The sequence below is a fragment of the Scomber japonicus genome, chromosome 24 (genome assembly GCF_027409825.1).
Source record: "Scomber japonicus isolate fScoJap1 chromosome 24, fScoJap1.pri, whole genome shotgun sequence".
Lineage (NCBI taxonomy): Eukaryota > Metazoa > Chordata > Actinopteri > Scombriformes > Scombridae > Scomber > Scomber japonicus.
Window position 1 is genome coordinate 13,006,730 of NC_070601.1, and position 14,782 is coordinate 13,021,511.

General features: G+C 41.0%; 1 protein-coding gene across 1 annotated transcript in view; it reads left to right on the forward strand.

The window, feature by feature from the left end:
* Positions 1 to 14,782, forward strand: part of mgat5 (alpha-1,6-mannosylglycoprotein 6-beta-N-acetylglucosaminyltransferase) — a 71,225-nt gene that overhangs the window by 25,075 nt on the left and 31,368 nt on the right. The window contains exons 4-8 of the mRNA XM_053314635.1: positions 975 to 1,064; positions 5,316 to 5,387; positions 7,643 to 7,804; positions 9,163 to 9,332; positions 10,171 to 10,305. Of these exons, the coding sequence (XP_053170610.1) occupies positions 975 to 1,064; positions 5,316 to 5,387; positions 7,643 to 7,804; positions 9,163 to 9,332; positions 10,171 to 10,305 (629 nt within the window). The remainder of the gene's footprint in view (positions 1 to 974; positions 1,065 to 5,315; positions 5,388 to 7,642; positions 7,805 to 9,162; positions 9,333 to 10,170; positions 10,306 to 14,782) is intronic.

The window sequence follows — 14,782 nt, forward strand, 5'->3', positions numbered from 1 at the left end:
CACACACACACCACACACCACACACACACACACACACACACACACTCAGAAAACCAGCAAAAAAGACATCAAAATTGCTATTCCACAGCTGTTTTTACTATCACACTCCCAGCGCACAATTTGTAACATCCGACAAATCAGTTTCCCCCGTTTTACAGACTTCTGCGGTCGTTATCTCAAGAAAAAATAGTACGCTCATGCCTTCGCCATCCGAGCCCATCTGCCAAGTTTCCCCTCTATGAACAGCTTTGTGTTTCCCCTCTGTGCCGCACCCTTAGGTTACTGTAAGTCAGCCTGCATGTACTCCAGCCTACCAAGTGAGCAGGACAGCTGTCAGTCCACATCTTAGCTCAGCGGCTCTTTGCACACATTCTCCAGCATGTCACTCGCCGAAATCCGCCTGCCAGAGATCATCACAGAAGAGAGGAAATAAAGAATAAAGAGATAAAGGAGCAAACTCCACCACGCCTATTCCCACCTGTTTGAGCCTCTGTTTACCCTCCAAAAATCAACTGAGGATGCAGATTCTTCCATCTTCACATGAGAGCCACCCTCTCAAACAATCTAGCTCGTTTCCTTTTGGCCTCTGAGGCAGTTCCTCTGGATGACTTGCACATGTTGATAAAAGGGGAAATTGTCTCTCTTTTATTTTAAAGACCCACATTTGCCCTTTGGTTCCAGGGATCGAAGCCAACAACTTATTAAGTCATAATCTTACCGCTCCTCCGAGCCAAACAAACAAACTGGACTGTTTCCACGAGGACAGTGAAAAAAATACAGTAGATAGGAAGTCAGTGCTGTAGATTTAGCTAGTGTGCATCATGTGTTTTCAGCCAATCTGACCTTTTTGTGTATTCAATCACAGAACTACATTATTAGGATATATTAGGTTTGGCTGCCAAATACTGATGAAGAGGGTGAGTAAACATGTGGGACCTCTCATTCTAATATTACTGTCTCCTCCTCTTCCTCAGTGGATGAAGGAGATGTGGCGCTCAGACTCCTGCTATTCCAATTATGGCGTGGATGGATCCACCTGCTCCTTCTTCATCTACCTCAGTGAGGTAAGCCCTGTGTGTGTGTGTGTGTGTGTGTGTGTGTGTGTGTGTGTGTGTGTGTGTGTGTGTGTGTGTGTGTTGTGTGTGTGTTTGTGTGTTTGTGTGTGTGTGTGTTGCATGTGTGTGTATATTGCAAATAATTGACTAAATAAGGAAATGCAGGCAGGTCAGAGCACAACTAAGCACTTATTACATGGGCCAAATCATCAGAATGGATTGCGTATGTGCTCTAACTTTAAAACTGGTATGTTCTGAGTTTGACTTAGTATTATGGGATGGTTGGTGACCTTGCTCGATTGGCCTTGCTAAATCAAGATAAGGACTTTTTATTTTAGAGTGGTCTTTGACTCTGACCATGATTGGTCATGTTGCGATGACTCAAACATGTCGGTGCATTTGCTGGGGACTATTTTCAGCTGCGGATTAATACACATTTGGAGCAATTTCAGTCTAAAAAAAAAAAAACCCACACCAACCTTCAAGAATGACACATCAGCGGAACATTTGCATTTCACATTTCGGGGTTTTAGTCATTTAGCTCCTGATATTAAAATGATTTAAAACGCGTTGGAGGACCAGAGAAAGCTGAGATTGCTTGCACCGCCACCACCACAGCAGCACAGCAGACGAGCCCATTATGAAAAAAAGGCAAGTTTAGAGGCCCTGACAACATTTCTGTAACTTGAGAATGATCACATAAGAATGAAGCGCTAAAAATACGAGCAAAGGAGAGAGAGATAGAAGGGATTTCATTTTTAATGAGAGCAAATTAGAGTGTGTTGAAGAGGATGGTGTGGGAGAGAGGAGAGATGATTCAGTGGGAAGAGAGGGAAGGGAGAGGAGGGGGAGAGGAGGGGGCGTAGCGTGGTACTTCTTAAGGAGATGAGTTTTCAGCCTACAAGGGAGGAAGTGGAATGACTTTGCTGCTCTGCTTTACTCTTTACATATCCCTGGCAAAAAGGAAATGGTAGGCAGGCCAGCATAGAGGAAACCTCTACATTATTAACAACTAACATATATAGTGTCCTGTGTAAGTATCCCCCCTTACTGGACTACATTTTGTCATGTTACATGTATGTAATAGACAGACACAAAATATTCCATAATGTTTTAATGAGTTAGAGTCCACCTGTGTGAAGTTTAATCTCAATATAAATAACCATGTTGTGTTCTCAGAGTTGTTTGAGAACGTTACTGAACAAACAGCATCATAAACACCAAGGAGCTCTTCAAACAGGTCAGGAATAGACTTTTGGAGAAACACTAAGCAGGGTGAGGTTGTAAACACTTGAATAACCTCATGGAACATTATTTAATCCATCGTTAGAAAATGGAAAGAATAAGCTGAAGGAACTGCACAGATCACAGATCCTGTTCGGAGGAGGTGAGGAGACACAGCAAACATGTGGGAAGAAAGTACTCTGATCAGATGAGACCAAAAATTGAAGTTTTTAGCTTGAGTGCAAAATGCTGTGCAACACTTCACATCACCCTCACAGTGAAACATGGTGGCAGCATCATGCTGTCAGGATGCTTTTTATCAGCAGGTACTAGGAAACTGGGCAGGATTTAGGGCAAGATGGATGGAGCCAAAGACCTGTTCTAGTCTACTTAACACTGGGGTGGAGGTTCACCTTCCAGCAGGATAATAATGACCCTAAACATACAGCCAGGGCTACACTGAGCGTCCCACTGGTTTAAGGCCACTGGTATGACATCACTAGATTGGCTCAGACCTCAATCCAAATGAAAATCTGTGGCAAGACTTGAAAATTGCTGAAAACTGACAGTCTCCATCTGAACTGAAGCTGTTTTGTTAAGAAGATTGGACAAAAATGACAGGATGTAGTTGTGAAAATCTGGTAGAAACATAACCCAAAAGACCTGCTGCTGTAAATGCAGTGAAAGGTGGTTCTACCAAGTATTGACCCAGGAAGGGAGGATACTAGTGAATAAAACAGATGTCTGCCTTTTTGTCTTAATAATTGCTTGTGTCACAACAAAAAGGATTCAGCCTTCAAAGCACTTTGCATGGTGTGTTAATCAAATGGTAAAAAGCTCAATAAAGTCAATTTGTATTCCAGGTTGTAACACTGAAGTTGAATACATGTGCAAGGTGCTGTAGAAGTGTCTATTTCTTCAAGTGACACTTAGAAACTTTTCATTTAGCTTGATTCGTCTTCGCCAGAGACATCAACACATTCTAATATTCATTTCTTCACATATTCACTGTCACATAATCCTGCTGTTAATTCTAGTTAAACTAAACTTCAAATTCAATCTGATGATAAATGCTTTTTACACTCTTTAAACACTGTCTTCTCAGATCCTACTTCCCTCAAGACTCAGCTGTGACTGATCATTTCAAAGATCTGTTTGTAGATCATAGCCAAGAGTCTGATTCTGTTTGATTCTTCTATGTGTGTCTCTCTCTCTCTCTCTCTCTCTCTCACTCTCTCTCTCTCTCGCTCTCTCTCTCTCTCTCTCTCTCTCTCTCTCTCTCTCCTCCAAAACAAAAACGTCTGTCTCAATAAGTCATTTCATCATGTGCAAGCAAGAATAAAGACTCTACTTCTCCTTTTTTTTCTGTTTGTTGCAAACTTGGTTAATGATGGCAGGATATTTCTTAAAGAAAAGTAAGATTTCAGCGTTGAGTTTTTTTTTCTGGAAAGGTCACTAACCTGTTATGAATATTGTATACGTGCTGAAAGCATTGCAGTGAAGTGAGAAAGAACACAGAAAGCCTTGCATGCTCTGTATAGAAATAGAAGTGAGATGGACAACAGAAAAATCCATTAGGAGGAGAAATACCTCTTCTCTCTCTCTTTCTCTTTCTCTTTCTCTCTCACTTTCTCTCTCTCTGTTCTTGTCTATTTACTGCCCCTGAAACAGAAAGACTTTACAGGAAGCAAACAGTAAGAAATCAAGACAGATATATCGACTCTCTGTCTCTGCTTCCTGCTAATATAACAGCCCTCAGCCTCCACTCGTCGCCACGTGATCCAACGGTTGCCATGGCAGTATGCATGTATTTCCATGTAGAAGCAGCCGCGATCGGTGTCTCGATCCATCGACACAGACACTCATACGCACACGCTCGCCCTATGCCATGTATAATTAATACTCGTGGCCCCGGCGCATTAACCTTGCAGCAGAGGACAAACCAGAGAGGCCAAGTATCATGATGGATGTCAGCGGTAGAGGGTCAGGGCTCAGCAAGCGTGCGTGTATGAGAGAGAGAGGAGAGGCTGCCCCCCCCCCCCCCTCGTCTTTTCTGCAGAGCTGTCTTCAATGCTGAGAGCTGAGACGGGCAACAAATCAAACACACACACACACACACACTTCGAAGCAATCGTTTCTATGCCACTCATGCTTGATACAAGAGGAAGGAAACGTTGAGACTAGAGAAGTAACGCAGTATACATCAGATTGAATCACAGTGAGACGGGACAGTCAGAGAAGTTATCTGTGAGTATCCAACAAATTATGTCGCTCCTCTTTGGTCTCCTATACAAGCCCCCTTTTTTCACTTTTAAAGGTCCGTGCTCATGTCTGCACACTCACTTCATTTGCTTATAATAAACACAGACTGCACACACTAACTAACTTGAGGCGAAACACACCTTTTTATTATAAATAAGTGACTTTACAGTAGCTGTTTAGAACCGTAGCCCAAGACAATAAAAAAAAAAAAGAAAAAAGGAAAAAAAAGAGCAGGGATGTGACAGTTGGTTTATATTTCACACAGCATTACCTTCCTGTTTCCTTCAGGGGCCTCTCCCTTGAATATGTTCTGTATTTTTACTGCTCCAGTCCAGTAATACAAGTGCTGTAGTATTTCTTTTTTTATGTTTACTTATTTCCCAAAAATGTCTTTAAAGTGTTTTTCTTTATAACTTGTACAAACTTTAGACTGTTTCTTTCCTCTCATAGTTGTTTTTCTTGCAGGGTGAATACACACTTACAGTTCTACACGTGTCTCCTCTTCAAGTGATATTTAAGTGCAGCATTAGATCCTGTTGAGCTGCACTTTATGCAAATCAGATAACTGCAGCTGGATTCATTACAGCTTTAATCTCAGTAAATAACTCTCCTAATTGAAAAATTACAGGCAAAATCTAACATATCCTCACTTTGAACCAGCTACTAAAGTTTCCATTTGCTGTACTTGTATGTGAGTGCAGCTTAAGTGTTAGTAAAAGGTAGTAATGTCCATCTCTGCTGCACTAAATCTGTGTTTTTTGCTCTGTTCAACAGGTGGAGAACTGGTGTCCTCGGCTGCCCTGGAGGTTAAAGACCATAAATGAGGAGATAGACAGGAGGGGACAGGTGAGAAGCAACGCAGCTACTTCACCTGCTCTTTTCAGGGTGAGCCATTTATTTTGAGGGCTCTCGTAAGGAGACGGCCAAAGCGTCTCTCTGCACTACTGCACTACTGCACTGCACACAATCACACATCTGTATTGTTACAAAAGCAGACTTGTTTAGGGGATAGCGACTCCTTACAGACGCCGGCAGGAAAAAACAGCCACTGGTATGCGTTCGGTTGGGTGTCAGATTACTCACCCGCAAGTGTCATGGCCGACGTCCAAGTGGCCTGAATGTATTAATAACAGAGAGTCTTCAGTGTGTGTGTGCGTGTGTGTGACAACCCCAGACTCAGTGACAGCGGGGTTCTCCATTAGCATACATTTTTTAAACCGAGCCTCTCTTGACGTTAAGCCCCACTCCATCATCCTTGTGTAATGTTGTGACAAAGCCATTTTTAATAGAATATTACATTTCGGAAGCGAGTATATGTGTTTTTAACTTTAATTGTTTGAAAGGGAGTGAAAAGCACCAGAGGCAATTTCCACCGCGGTTTAAAAAGGCGGCGAATGATCCGACGTGTCAACATGCCTCGACAGCATAATAAAAAATAAAAAAAAGAGCGGAGCAGCTATCGTACACCAAAGTCGGGAGTGATGGGATCTTGAGACAAATCTGGAATAATGATCTTCTATCCCTGCCAATGCGGCAGCTCACTCAAATCCCCACTAAGAGTGCTCCTCTAGGCCAACAGGCTTGTGCATAGTCCACAGCATGAGCGCTGGAAAACACCCCCTCTCCTCTCTCCTCTCTTCACCTCCCCGCCTCCCCATCTCTCTGCTGCGGGTGAATCAATATTAAGCACTCTTCATCCCCTCTCTGGATGCATCAACTGCAACGAGCCTTCCGCGGCTAAGGGGGGTGGAGGGGTGGCGGGGTGGGAGATGCCATTTGACAGGCTTTGGAGATTTTAATTCAGGCCCAGATTTTAATAGGTTCAGTCCGCCGAAGTGATTTCCTGTCGCGGTGAGGGATGCTAATGCCCTGCAACGGCCTTGTTTCAGCCACCTTAGCAGCTGGTAATGGCACTGCGGTTCCTCTGTCTTTCTGTCCTGCTCTGTCTCATTCAACCAGCTCGTCTTTCTTCACTTCTGCCACGTCCGCAAGTCCTTGAAAAAGTCTGAGAAGTTTTTTAAACGCAGAGATGAGAAGTCTTAATATATTCACCTTTATAATTCAGAGGAGGCAGTTTTACGATACCGCAGTGTGTATTGTTGATGAATAAAATCCTGCGAATGTGATTGGCCGCACCCGCAGTTTCAGTTCCTGTTTTTCGTATCACCTCCCCTAAAACACAGGATATGTTTTCATCCACATCTCAGTTAATAAATATTGAGACATAATCTCCTCTCCTCCTCCTCCTCCCCCCTCTCGTAAATCAGCTATTAAAGGTTGGATTGAAGTATTCGCCCCTTTTGCTCGTAAACAACGGGTCTTGGCACTAAGACGGCTTCAATATTTGTTGTTCCTGTCACCATAAATAGTCTGAATTCAGTATATTTCTTTCAGAGTTTTCACTCTAAAGATTTATACTGAGGTTTCTTTGAGATGCTTGCTCAGGGGAGAGAACTGAGCCATATATTGTTGCTGGAAAAATCAGATTTTTGTGCCTCTATTTTTTTCTGCAAATGTCTCGTACAGTTTATTGTCACGTCAACAGAATCACTTAAACTCCAAGAACAATGATTGTAGAGATATTTCCTGAACAAATAGGACACATCACAACCTAAATTCACCATTTAAAATATACAAATATATGATTTAAGTCTGGATTTTCCTTTAAACATCTGCTGTTTGACTTTGACTTAGTTGCAGAAGTACAGCTCTTATTGAAGGCAAAAAAAATGGCCCTTTGGCATTTTGGAAATTGCAGTAGTCAGTATAGAAATTTGATTAGATAAAACAGTAATGAGATAACATTTTAAAGATCTATGTTACAGCAGCAGCAGAAAAAAGAATGAAAGAGCTTAAAACAAACACAAGTAGATAAAATGATACAACAGGCAATGAGATAAACTGAACATGATGTAATAAGTAGATAATCACTCACGCTATCTGGTGTCCAGATAAAGGAGCATACTGTACTTTTTCCTATCATACACAATACAAACATACACAAACTGCACTGAGGTCACACTGACTGTTAATCACTGTTGCATGTTGCCTCTCTGTGTGTGCCTGTGTGTGTGCGTGTGTGTGTGTGTGTGTGTGTGCAGGCGGAGGTCCGCACCAGCTTCGAGGAGCTCTACCGGGTGATGTCACAGCGGGAGGAGTTCCGCTGGATGATGCTGAGGATCAAACGCATGGCTGAGCCGTGGGTCAGCGCCATCCGCTCGCTGGCCGCCAAGCAGAACCTGGCCAAGCGTCGGAGGAAGAAGGTAGTCAGGGGAAAGGATTACTCTACTGTACTAGAAACTCCGAGGCATCACAATTAATACAGTTATTTGTCTCTTTTTGGGTTTTGTGTTGATAAATTGTTATTATTATTTATTTATTTATGTGTCACTGCCTCTCAGCCAGAGCTTTTTTTTTTTTGTAAACTCCTACTAGACAGAGTGTTCAGAGCAATAAATTATAAGCTTTTGAGAGCTGGATCTAAGAGAAGTACACACCAGTTAATGGAGCACACACACAAACAGGTGCAAGCAGGCATAACAAGTTCAAAAATGGGTAACTTATTTGTGTGATTTTTTTTTTTCTCATTTATCTTCCTAAAAATGACAAGAATGGTCTGTTTTGTTGACTTTCTGAAAATCTCAGACACACACACACACACACACACACACACACACACACACACACACACACACACACACACACACACACACACACACACACACACACAAACTTACTTTACACTTGTAGACCGCCCCACTTTAACTCAGAGAAAAGATGTTGGTGGAGAAGGACTGAAGGGACTGAGCAATTCCATTGTGTCCCGAGCTGGTAGCAGCTCCCAGCACTGAATAATGTACTCTACACTTTCCACTGGGCTAGTGAATAATTCACATTGCATTCCCATGATACTTTGGTGCTGATGCAAAGCAGCATCCCCTCTAGCAAAGCAGATAGTTCACCATAAAAGAAGCCACTCTATCTATCCATCTATTTATTTATCTCACCTATCCTTCCTCACTTCTCTATGTTCACAGTTCAATCTGTAATTAAACAAAGAGCATTTTCTCTCTCATTTCACTCTCTTAGCACAGATACTTTCAAAGCCAGTTCTTTATTTCAGCCGCTAATCTCTTTTGGATATTAATCTGCACATATTAATCCTTCAACAGTGTGTTGGCGGACTGGGGCGAGCTGTCAACAATGAAAAATGCGTCGGTCACTTCTAACAAAGCCCGCTATTACTTTCTACTCCTGCTGTGGAACACTGTGTTCCCCTCAGCGACCGAAAACCATCCTGTGTGTGTGTGTGTGTGTGTGTATTCATACTTGACTTTAGTCGGTGTATTTTTCTCAGCGTGCGCTTTGTGCACCTGTCAGCATACAGAGGAAAAGTGAAACTGCCTTCCCAATCCCCCGCTAGGTTAAAACATGCTTTTCACCCTCCCTATTTAAATCTTGTCAAATAAGGAACCAGCAGGGTGTCTGAAGTATTTTCCACTTCTATTATACGGACATTTTCACCTACCTTTTTACCTACATCAATCTGTCTAAAAAAAAAAAAGTAAAGCTTCCCCTTGACTCATACTGTAAATGTCACTTCTTTTATTCCCTATGCTAGGTCCTGGTGCACTTGGGCCTGCTGACCAAGGAGTCGGGCTTCAAAATAGCAGAAAACGCCTTCAGTGGAGGTCCACTGGGCGAGCTGGTCCAGTGGAGCGATCTCATAACCACGCTGTACCTGCTGGGCCATGATGTCCGCATCTCAGCATCCCTGGCTGAGCTCAAAGAGTCAGTACTAGTCATATTAAGTATCATATCATGTCTTATATGCACCCTTTTTTCAGTCACTGGTGCTATGTTACCCAATGCAACCCTAATTTCATGCTAGTGGTGAAAGAGGCCCACCATTGTTTTCAATCTGTAGGGAAATCAACAGGCTCCCATTATTTGTTTAAGGTTTTTTGACTGGAGGTTAAACAAATGTGGCTTGCATGTCATTTGTCTATTTGCCATCAGGTTTTCCAGGTAGAGTAAACCCATTGCTCACGATAGACTGTTTTCTAGAAACTCCAACCGTCACATTGACTCATGTTGTCAGTTCTACCTTTCATTGAACCCTTCTTGCATAAATGCGCTGTAAGACAGACAGTTTTTATATTCGTAATGTCCAGATCTCCTGGGTGAGGTTCAGTTGCAACATCATCACAACTGAAATAAACACAAATGCTCTTAAAAGATGTCCAGTCGGCAGGAAACTTCTCTGGAATTGCAAGTATTTCTCCAAAATTGCATCAGATGAAGAAAGAGAAGAAGAAAACTTTGCTGTCAGGTTTTGGCTTTAGAGTATTCCGTTTTTTAATATTTCTTATCATTAAAAGTAAAGGTTTTATATACTTTGATAGTACACAAAATAGTCTTCCCAAAGCTCATTTCCCTGCTCTTTAAACAGAGGGAGAAATGTACCAAAAATGTTACTGTCAGCAAAGTGATATTTTCACAGTTTGTTGACAGCTTGTGAGTCATGTCAGGCCGGTATCCAATGGTTACTGCAGTGCTGGACTGAAGGGACACAGTGAATGCTTTTCTGACACATCATATCATAGCATGTTATAACATTTCTCTCCAGGATCATGCGCAAGGTCATGGGCAACAAGTCCAGCTGCCCCACCCAGGGTGACAAGGTGGTTGAGCTCATCTACATCGACATCGTGGGCCTCACTCAGTTTAAGAAGACGCTGGGACCCTCCTGGGTCCACTACCAGTAAGTACACTCATATTCTATATTTGAAGGCCCTGAAACCCGATTTTTTTTTTTTTTTTTTTGCAATGGGATCCAACATGACCACGAAACTTTCTGCCAAAGTTAGAACAGTACTGAAGCAGATTAGTGGAGTTATTGATTGATTCACTTTTTCCTAACTTTAAATGTGATGCTATATAAGGGTCAGTGACAAATAAGGGTTGGCAAGATGAGCAATTTAAAAATATCTTTAAACTTTTAAAAGCAGCATCAGGTTTGTTAAAATCATTTGACATTTGCACCATTTTTTTTTTTTTTACCAAAAGTAAGACTGAATGCCAGAAATGTCAAATGGTATAACCACGAACGAGATAAATATTCAATATTTCATCCACCTACAGCATATTTAAGTGCACTTACTCACTTGTACAAGTGAGTATTTGTACAATTAAATTTTAAAGCATATCCTAAAAAAACTTTTTTTCTATATAAGTTTTGACAAATTATGTAAAAATGTGTTTAAAAGCAGACCGTGTTACGTTGCAAAAGTGGATTATAATTATTCCACATTTTAGTTCATTTATTTTCCTGTATATAATCAGATTATACCAATTGACACATTGCATCATGCCATATAGCAACAATACAGTGATCTTCAACTGCATGATAAATGTCAAACACCATATAGCTACTACATTAAATTGTGTCAAGGATGTGATTAAGAACAAGAGCGCTTGCTGCTGGACAGTTGAGAAGCTTGTCTTTGACAATGTGCAATGAATGTCTGTTGTAATTTAATGTCATTTAACAAGCGTCTCTTTAAAAAGTTCAGTTCCACATCTTCACAGTGGCAGCCTCCCAGTACAACCACAGCTTTACACAAGCGGCTGTTCCACTGCTCAGCTTGAGCCTTTGTTAATAGTCACGCTCAAAAGCTTTGCAAAGTTTTTGTTTGAGTTTCCTCTCATCATCATGTCAGCCAGTCAGTGAAGTCACTCATTTGTACACTTCTCTAAAATAGTGCCACGGCTGTTATCTGTGGGTTTTAACAGCCTCCTCTCTCACATTGTGGGGAAAGGAATCGGTGTTGTCTGGCACTCAGTGAGACAATGAGTCTATTTTCTGCTCATACATTACAGCAATTTCCTAAAAGACTGAAGTAGCGTCTGTTGTTCGTGATGTTTTGACCCGCAGAGTTTTTCTCGCCCCCTCCAATTGCTCCGTTGAGAACTGTAGACGAGACCTTCCTGGTTGGGTTTAGAAAAAGCCCTCATCAGCTCCGACTGACAGGAAAAGAAAAGGAACAATAAGTCTGGTGGGGGCACTAATGGCCCTCGCGGTTCCTCCAGCTTGTCACCAGGTTTTGTTTGTCTGCGACATAACACCTTCAAATGTATCCGCTTCCTTTGTGCTCCGAGGAAATTGATTCATCCCCCAGGCAAAATGTAAGGTCCAGATGCCATTTGCTGTGTTACATCTTCAAGCATTATGGAACTATTATGTTAGATCACTTCAAGTCATCGATGTGTGCTTTATGAAAGAACACCTCCACCCCCCCCCAAAAAAAAAAAAAAAAAAAAAAAATCACACTAAACTGTCATTATTGTTCCCTTTTTGTCTGGTTGACTTTTTGTGATTCAGGAAAAAGTCTTGTAGGTCCGTTGGTGATGAATGTGTTTGCTTATTGCTCCAGTCCTCTGGCGATCTGTCTTTCACTACTTCACTGTGTTTCATACTACACCAGAGGAATGGAAATACCCTGAGCTATTCTTTCCTGGATATAAACTGGAGGCCAATGTTACCCCGTTGTTCCATTTCATTTAATCCTTTCATCCAATAACTTAATCATTGATGATTGCCTGAGCTCAGCAATAATGCAGAAATGAAACTCGGGCAAATAAAAAGTTGCATAATATAACGTACAACAAGATTGATATATCTCCTTCTCTCTTTTTTTTCCTTTCTTCTTTTCCGTTTGTCACTTCCTCACTCATTACAAGTGAAGTGTGACTTTCAATTCAGAAAAGGGTTAACATCTAAAAAAACCCTCACAGTTTTGGCAGGAATGTGTTATAATAAGCCTGTTAGCTACTGCTGCTACGCCTGATAAGCGTTCTGATGGATCATAGCACTTTCTACACTGATTACAGAGCCACATTCACCACTTAACATTCATGGTCTTCTTTTTTTTTAAAACATTGGGTCCTTCATTTCAGACAGGGCACGACAAGCTTTGGTAGAAAATTAAACTTAAATGCACTTGATATCATTTTAAGTAGAGCCAGACCGATATTGGTCAGCCAATATTATCAGCTGGTATTGGCCTACCACACATCGATATCAGCATGTTATCTGATACGCACTGATATTTTTTAAAGTTTTATAGGCAGCATGTTATTGTATATTTAATATATAGGTACATATGATTTTATTATTATATATTTATTTATAGGTATTTATAATTATTAAATTCCCAGTTAAGTTTAACTTTTCAGTGCACTGTAAAACATCATGCCTCCTTTACATATCCTTGTCAGTTTTTGAAAATGTGCGTTTTATATACATATTCTGTTTTATCGGCCTTTGAGTTAGTTAGCTTTAATGTTACAGTACAATATAACAAGAAAAAATCTCACACAACATTCAGATTTTTACTATAGAAAGAAGTTCAAAGTTATCAGTTCATTGAACAAAAAAGCTTAGATTTACACATTCTTAGTGATTTCAAACATTTTATATGAGAAACAGACTTGAAATCCAATACAGGGCAGGACTTGTATTGTAGTGGCTAACACAGTAGATGTGTCCATCCTAAACAACATTTTTTCTTATGTAACCTGTATTGCCACATAATAATGCAGTTATGAAGTGCTCTCTCTCTCTCTCTTAACCTTTGAATAGTGCTCTCCACTACTGTAGCCAACTAGTTAGACAGTTATGCTCATCTCTGCAGTGTTTGCCCTAAACCAGACAAATACAGGGTTAATCATTTCTTCAAAGTCGCTCACCTTCAAACTTCTTAACTGCTCACTGCTATTCACATGCTAATAAATCCATAGCTTGACAGACCTGCTGCACCCTGGCTACAGGATATCCTCACACTAATTAACATGTTTCAACAAGGGAGAGGCATAGATTGTGTCACTTGATTTATAGGTGTTCATTTATTGCTTGATAACAGTTTTTTACAGGTTTAAGTCTATGAAGTAGAACACACTGTCAATAAAAAAGGAAATATTTATGGTTAGCAATGCAGCAATGTAATCAAAAAGTCACTAAAAATAGCCAGATGTTATTAGCTGGAAGTTAGCTCCAGTAAGGTAATTCGTAATATATTACATTATATCTTTCCGTCCCTGTGAAGACTCTTTATATCCCAACCCTGATATTGGGCAGTAATTCAGCCTGACAGGTCATTAATTCAAATGTCATCAAAAAGCCTTAGGTGTGGGAAAACATCAGGTGTATGAAACAGATCCTCAGGTAGATTCATATGAGATACAATACAAATCCCCATCTGATTTTACTGTTTCTAAATTATCCTTATGGGACCATTTTATAGTTTCTGATAGCACATCAGAGATGATCGAGGCTAGAGAGAGAGAGAGAGAGAGAGAGAGAGAGAGAGAGCTATCATTTACAATGGCCATTATCCACTTGGGATCACTTCAGGCAGATTACATTACAGCGAAATGAGACTTACTCTGAAAACAACTCATCCTCACTCAGCCCAGCTTGTTTGTTATAATGCAGTAAAGTGCATACTTGTTGAATGACGCCCCAACTGTCAACTCATCGGACTCGCCGTATGTGCCGAAAGCCTCGCAGCAGCCATGTTTACATCATGTCAGCACTTCCCCATCCCCACCTCAAGAGAATATCTACCGGGGACAGATCATGGTTGTTTTTCTCCGGTTGCGAGCGGAGATGACATGTGGGCACGCTGCTTATGTTGTTGTTGTTGTTCTCATTTCACTCCAAAGTTTCCTCACTGTGAGCGTGTTTCCCTGGCTCCTCTGCTCTCTCTCTCCGGGGCCTTTCACAGTTCACACAGCCAGCTGCACAGATGTGTGTAAGCTTGGCATCCATATCTGTTTACACCTGGCTTCTTCTTATCGCAGTGATTAATGATGAGGAGACTATCTACATCCAAGCTTGTAATCACATAAGTTTATTTATATGGAAGAAAAACCTGTTCTCCTGCACATGATGGCCAATAAAACAGGTTCATTATTTAATAATGATCTTGCAATCAAGACAAGTGAGAAACAAGGAGATATGCTATGTTTGTAGAAGAAATGGATAAAGATTAATAGCATGAGAGGAGGAGACAGATTTACTGGTTTATTGCCATCTCAACAGCCTCAGTGTGACGAAAGCACTTTCCTCACTTTAACCAGTACTTTGCACCATTCATAGTTGCTAGATATTTAACTCCCTAAGCGGAAAAATTAGCATCCTCACACAACAGAAATGTAGAGATGGTGAAGGACAGCAT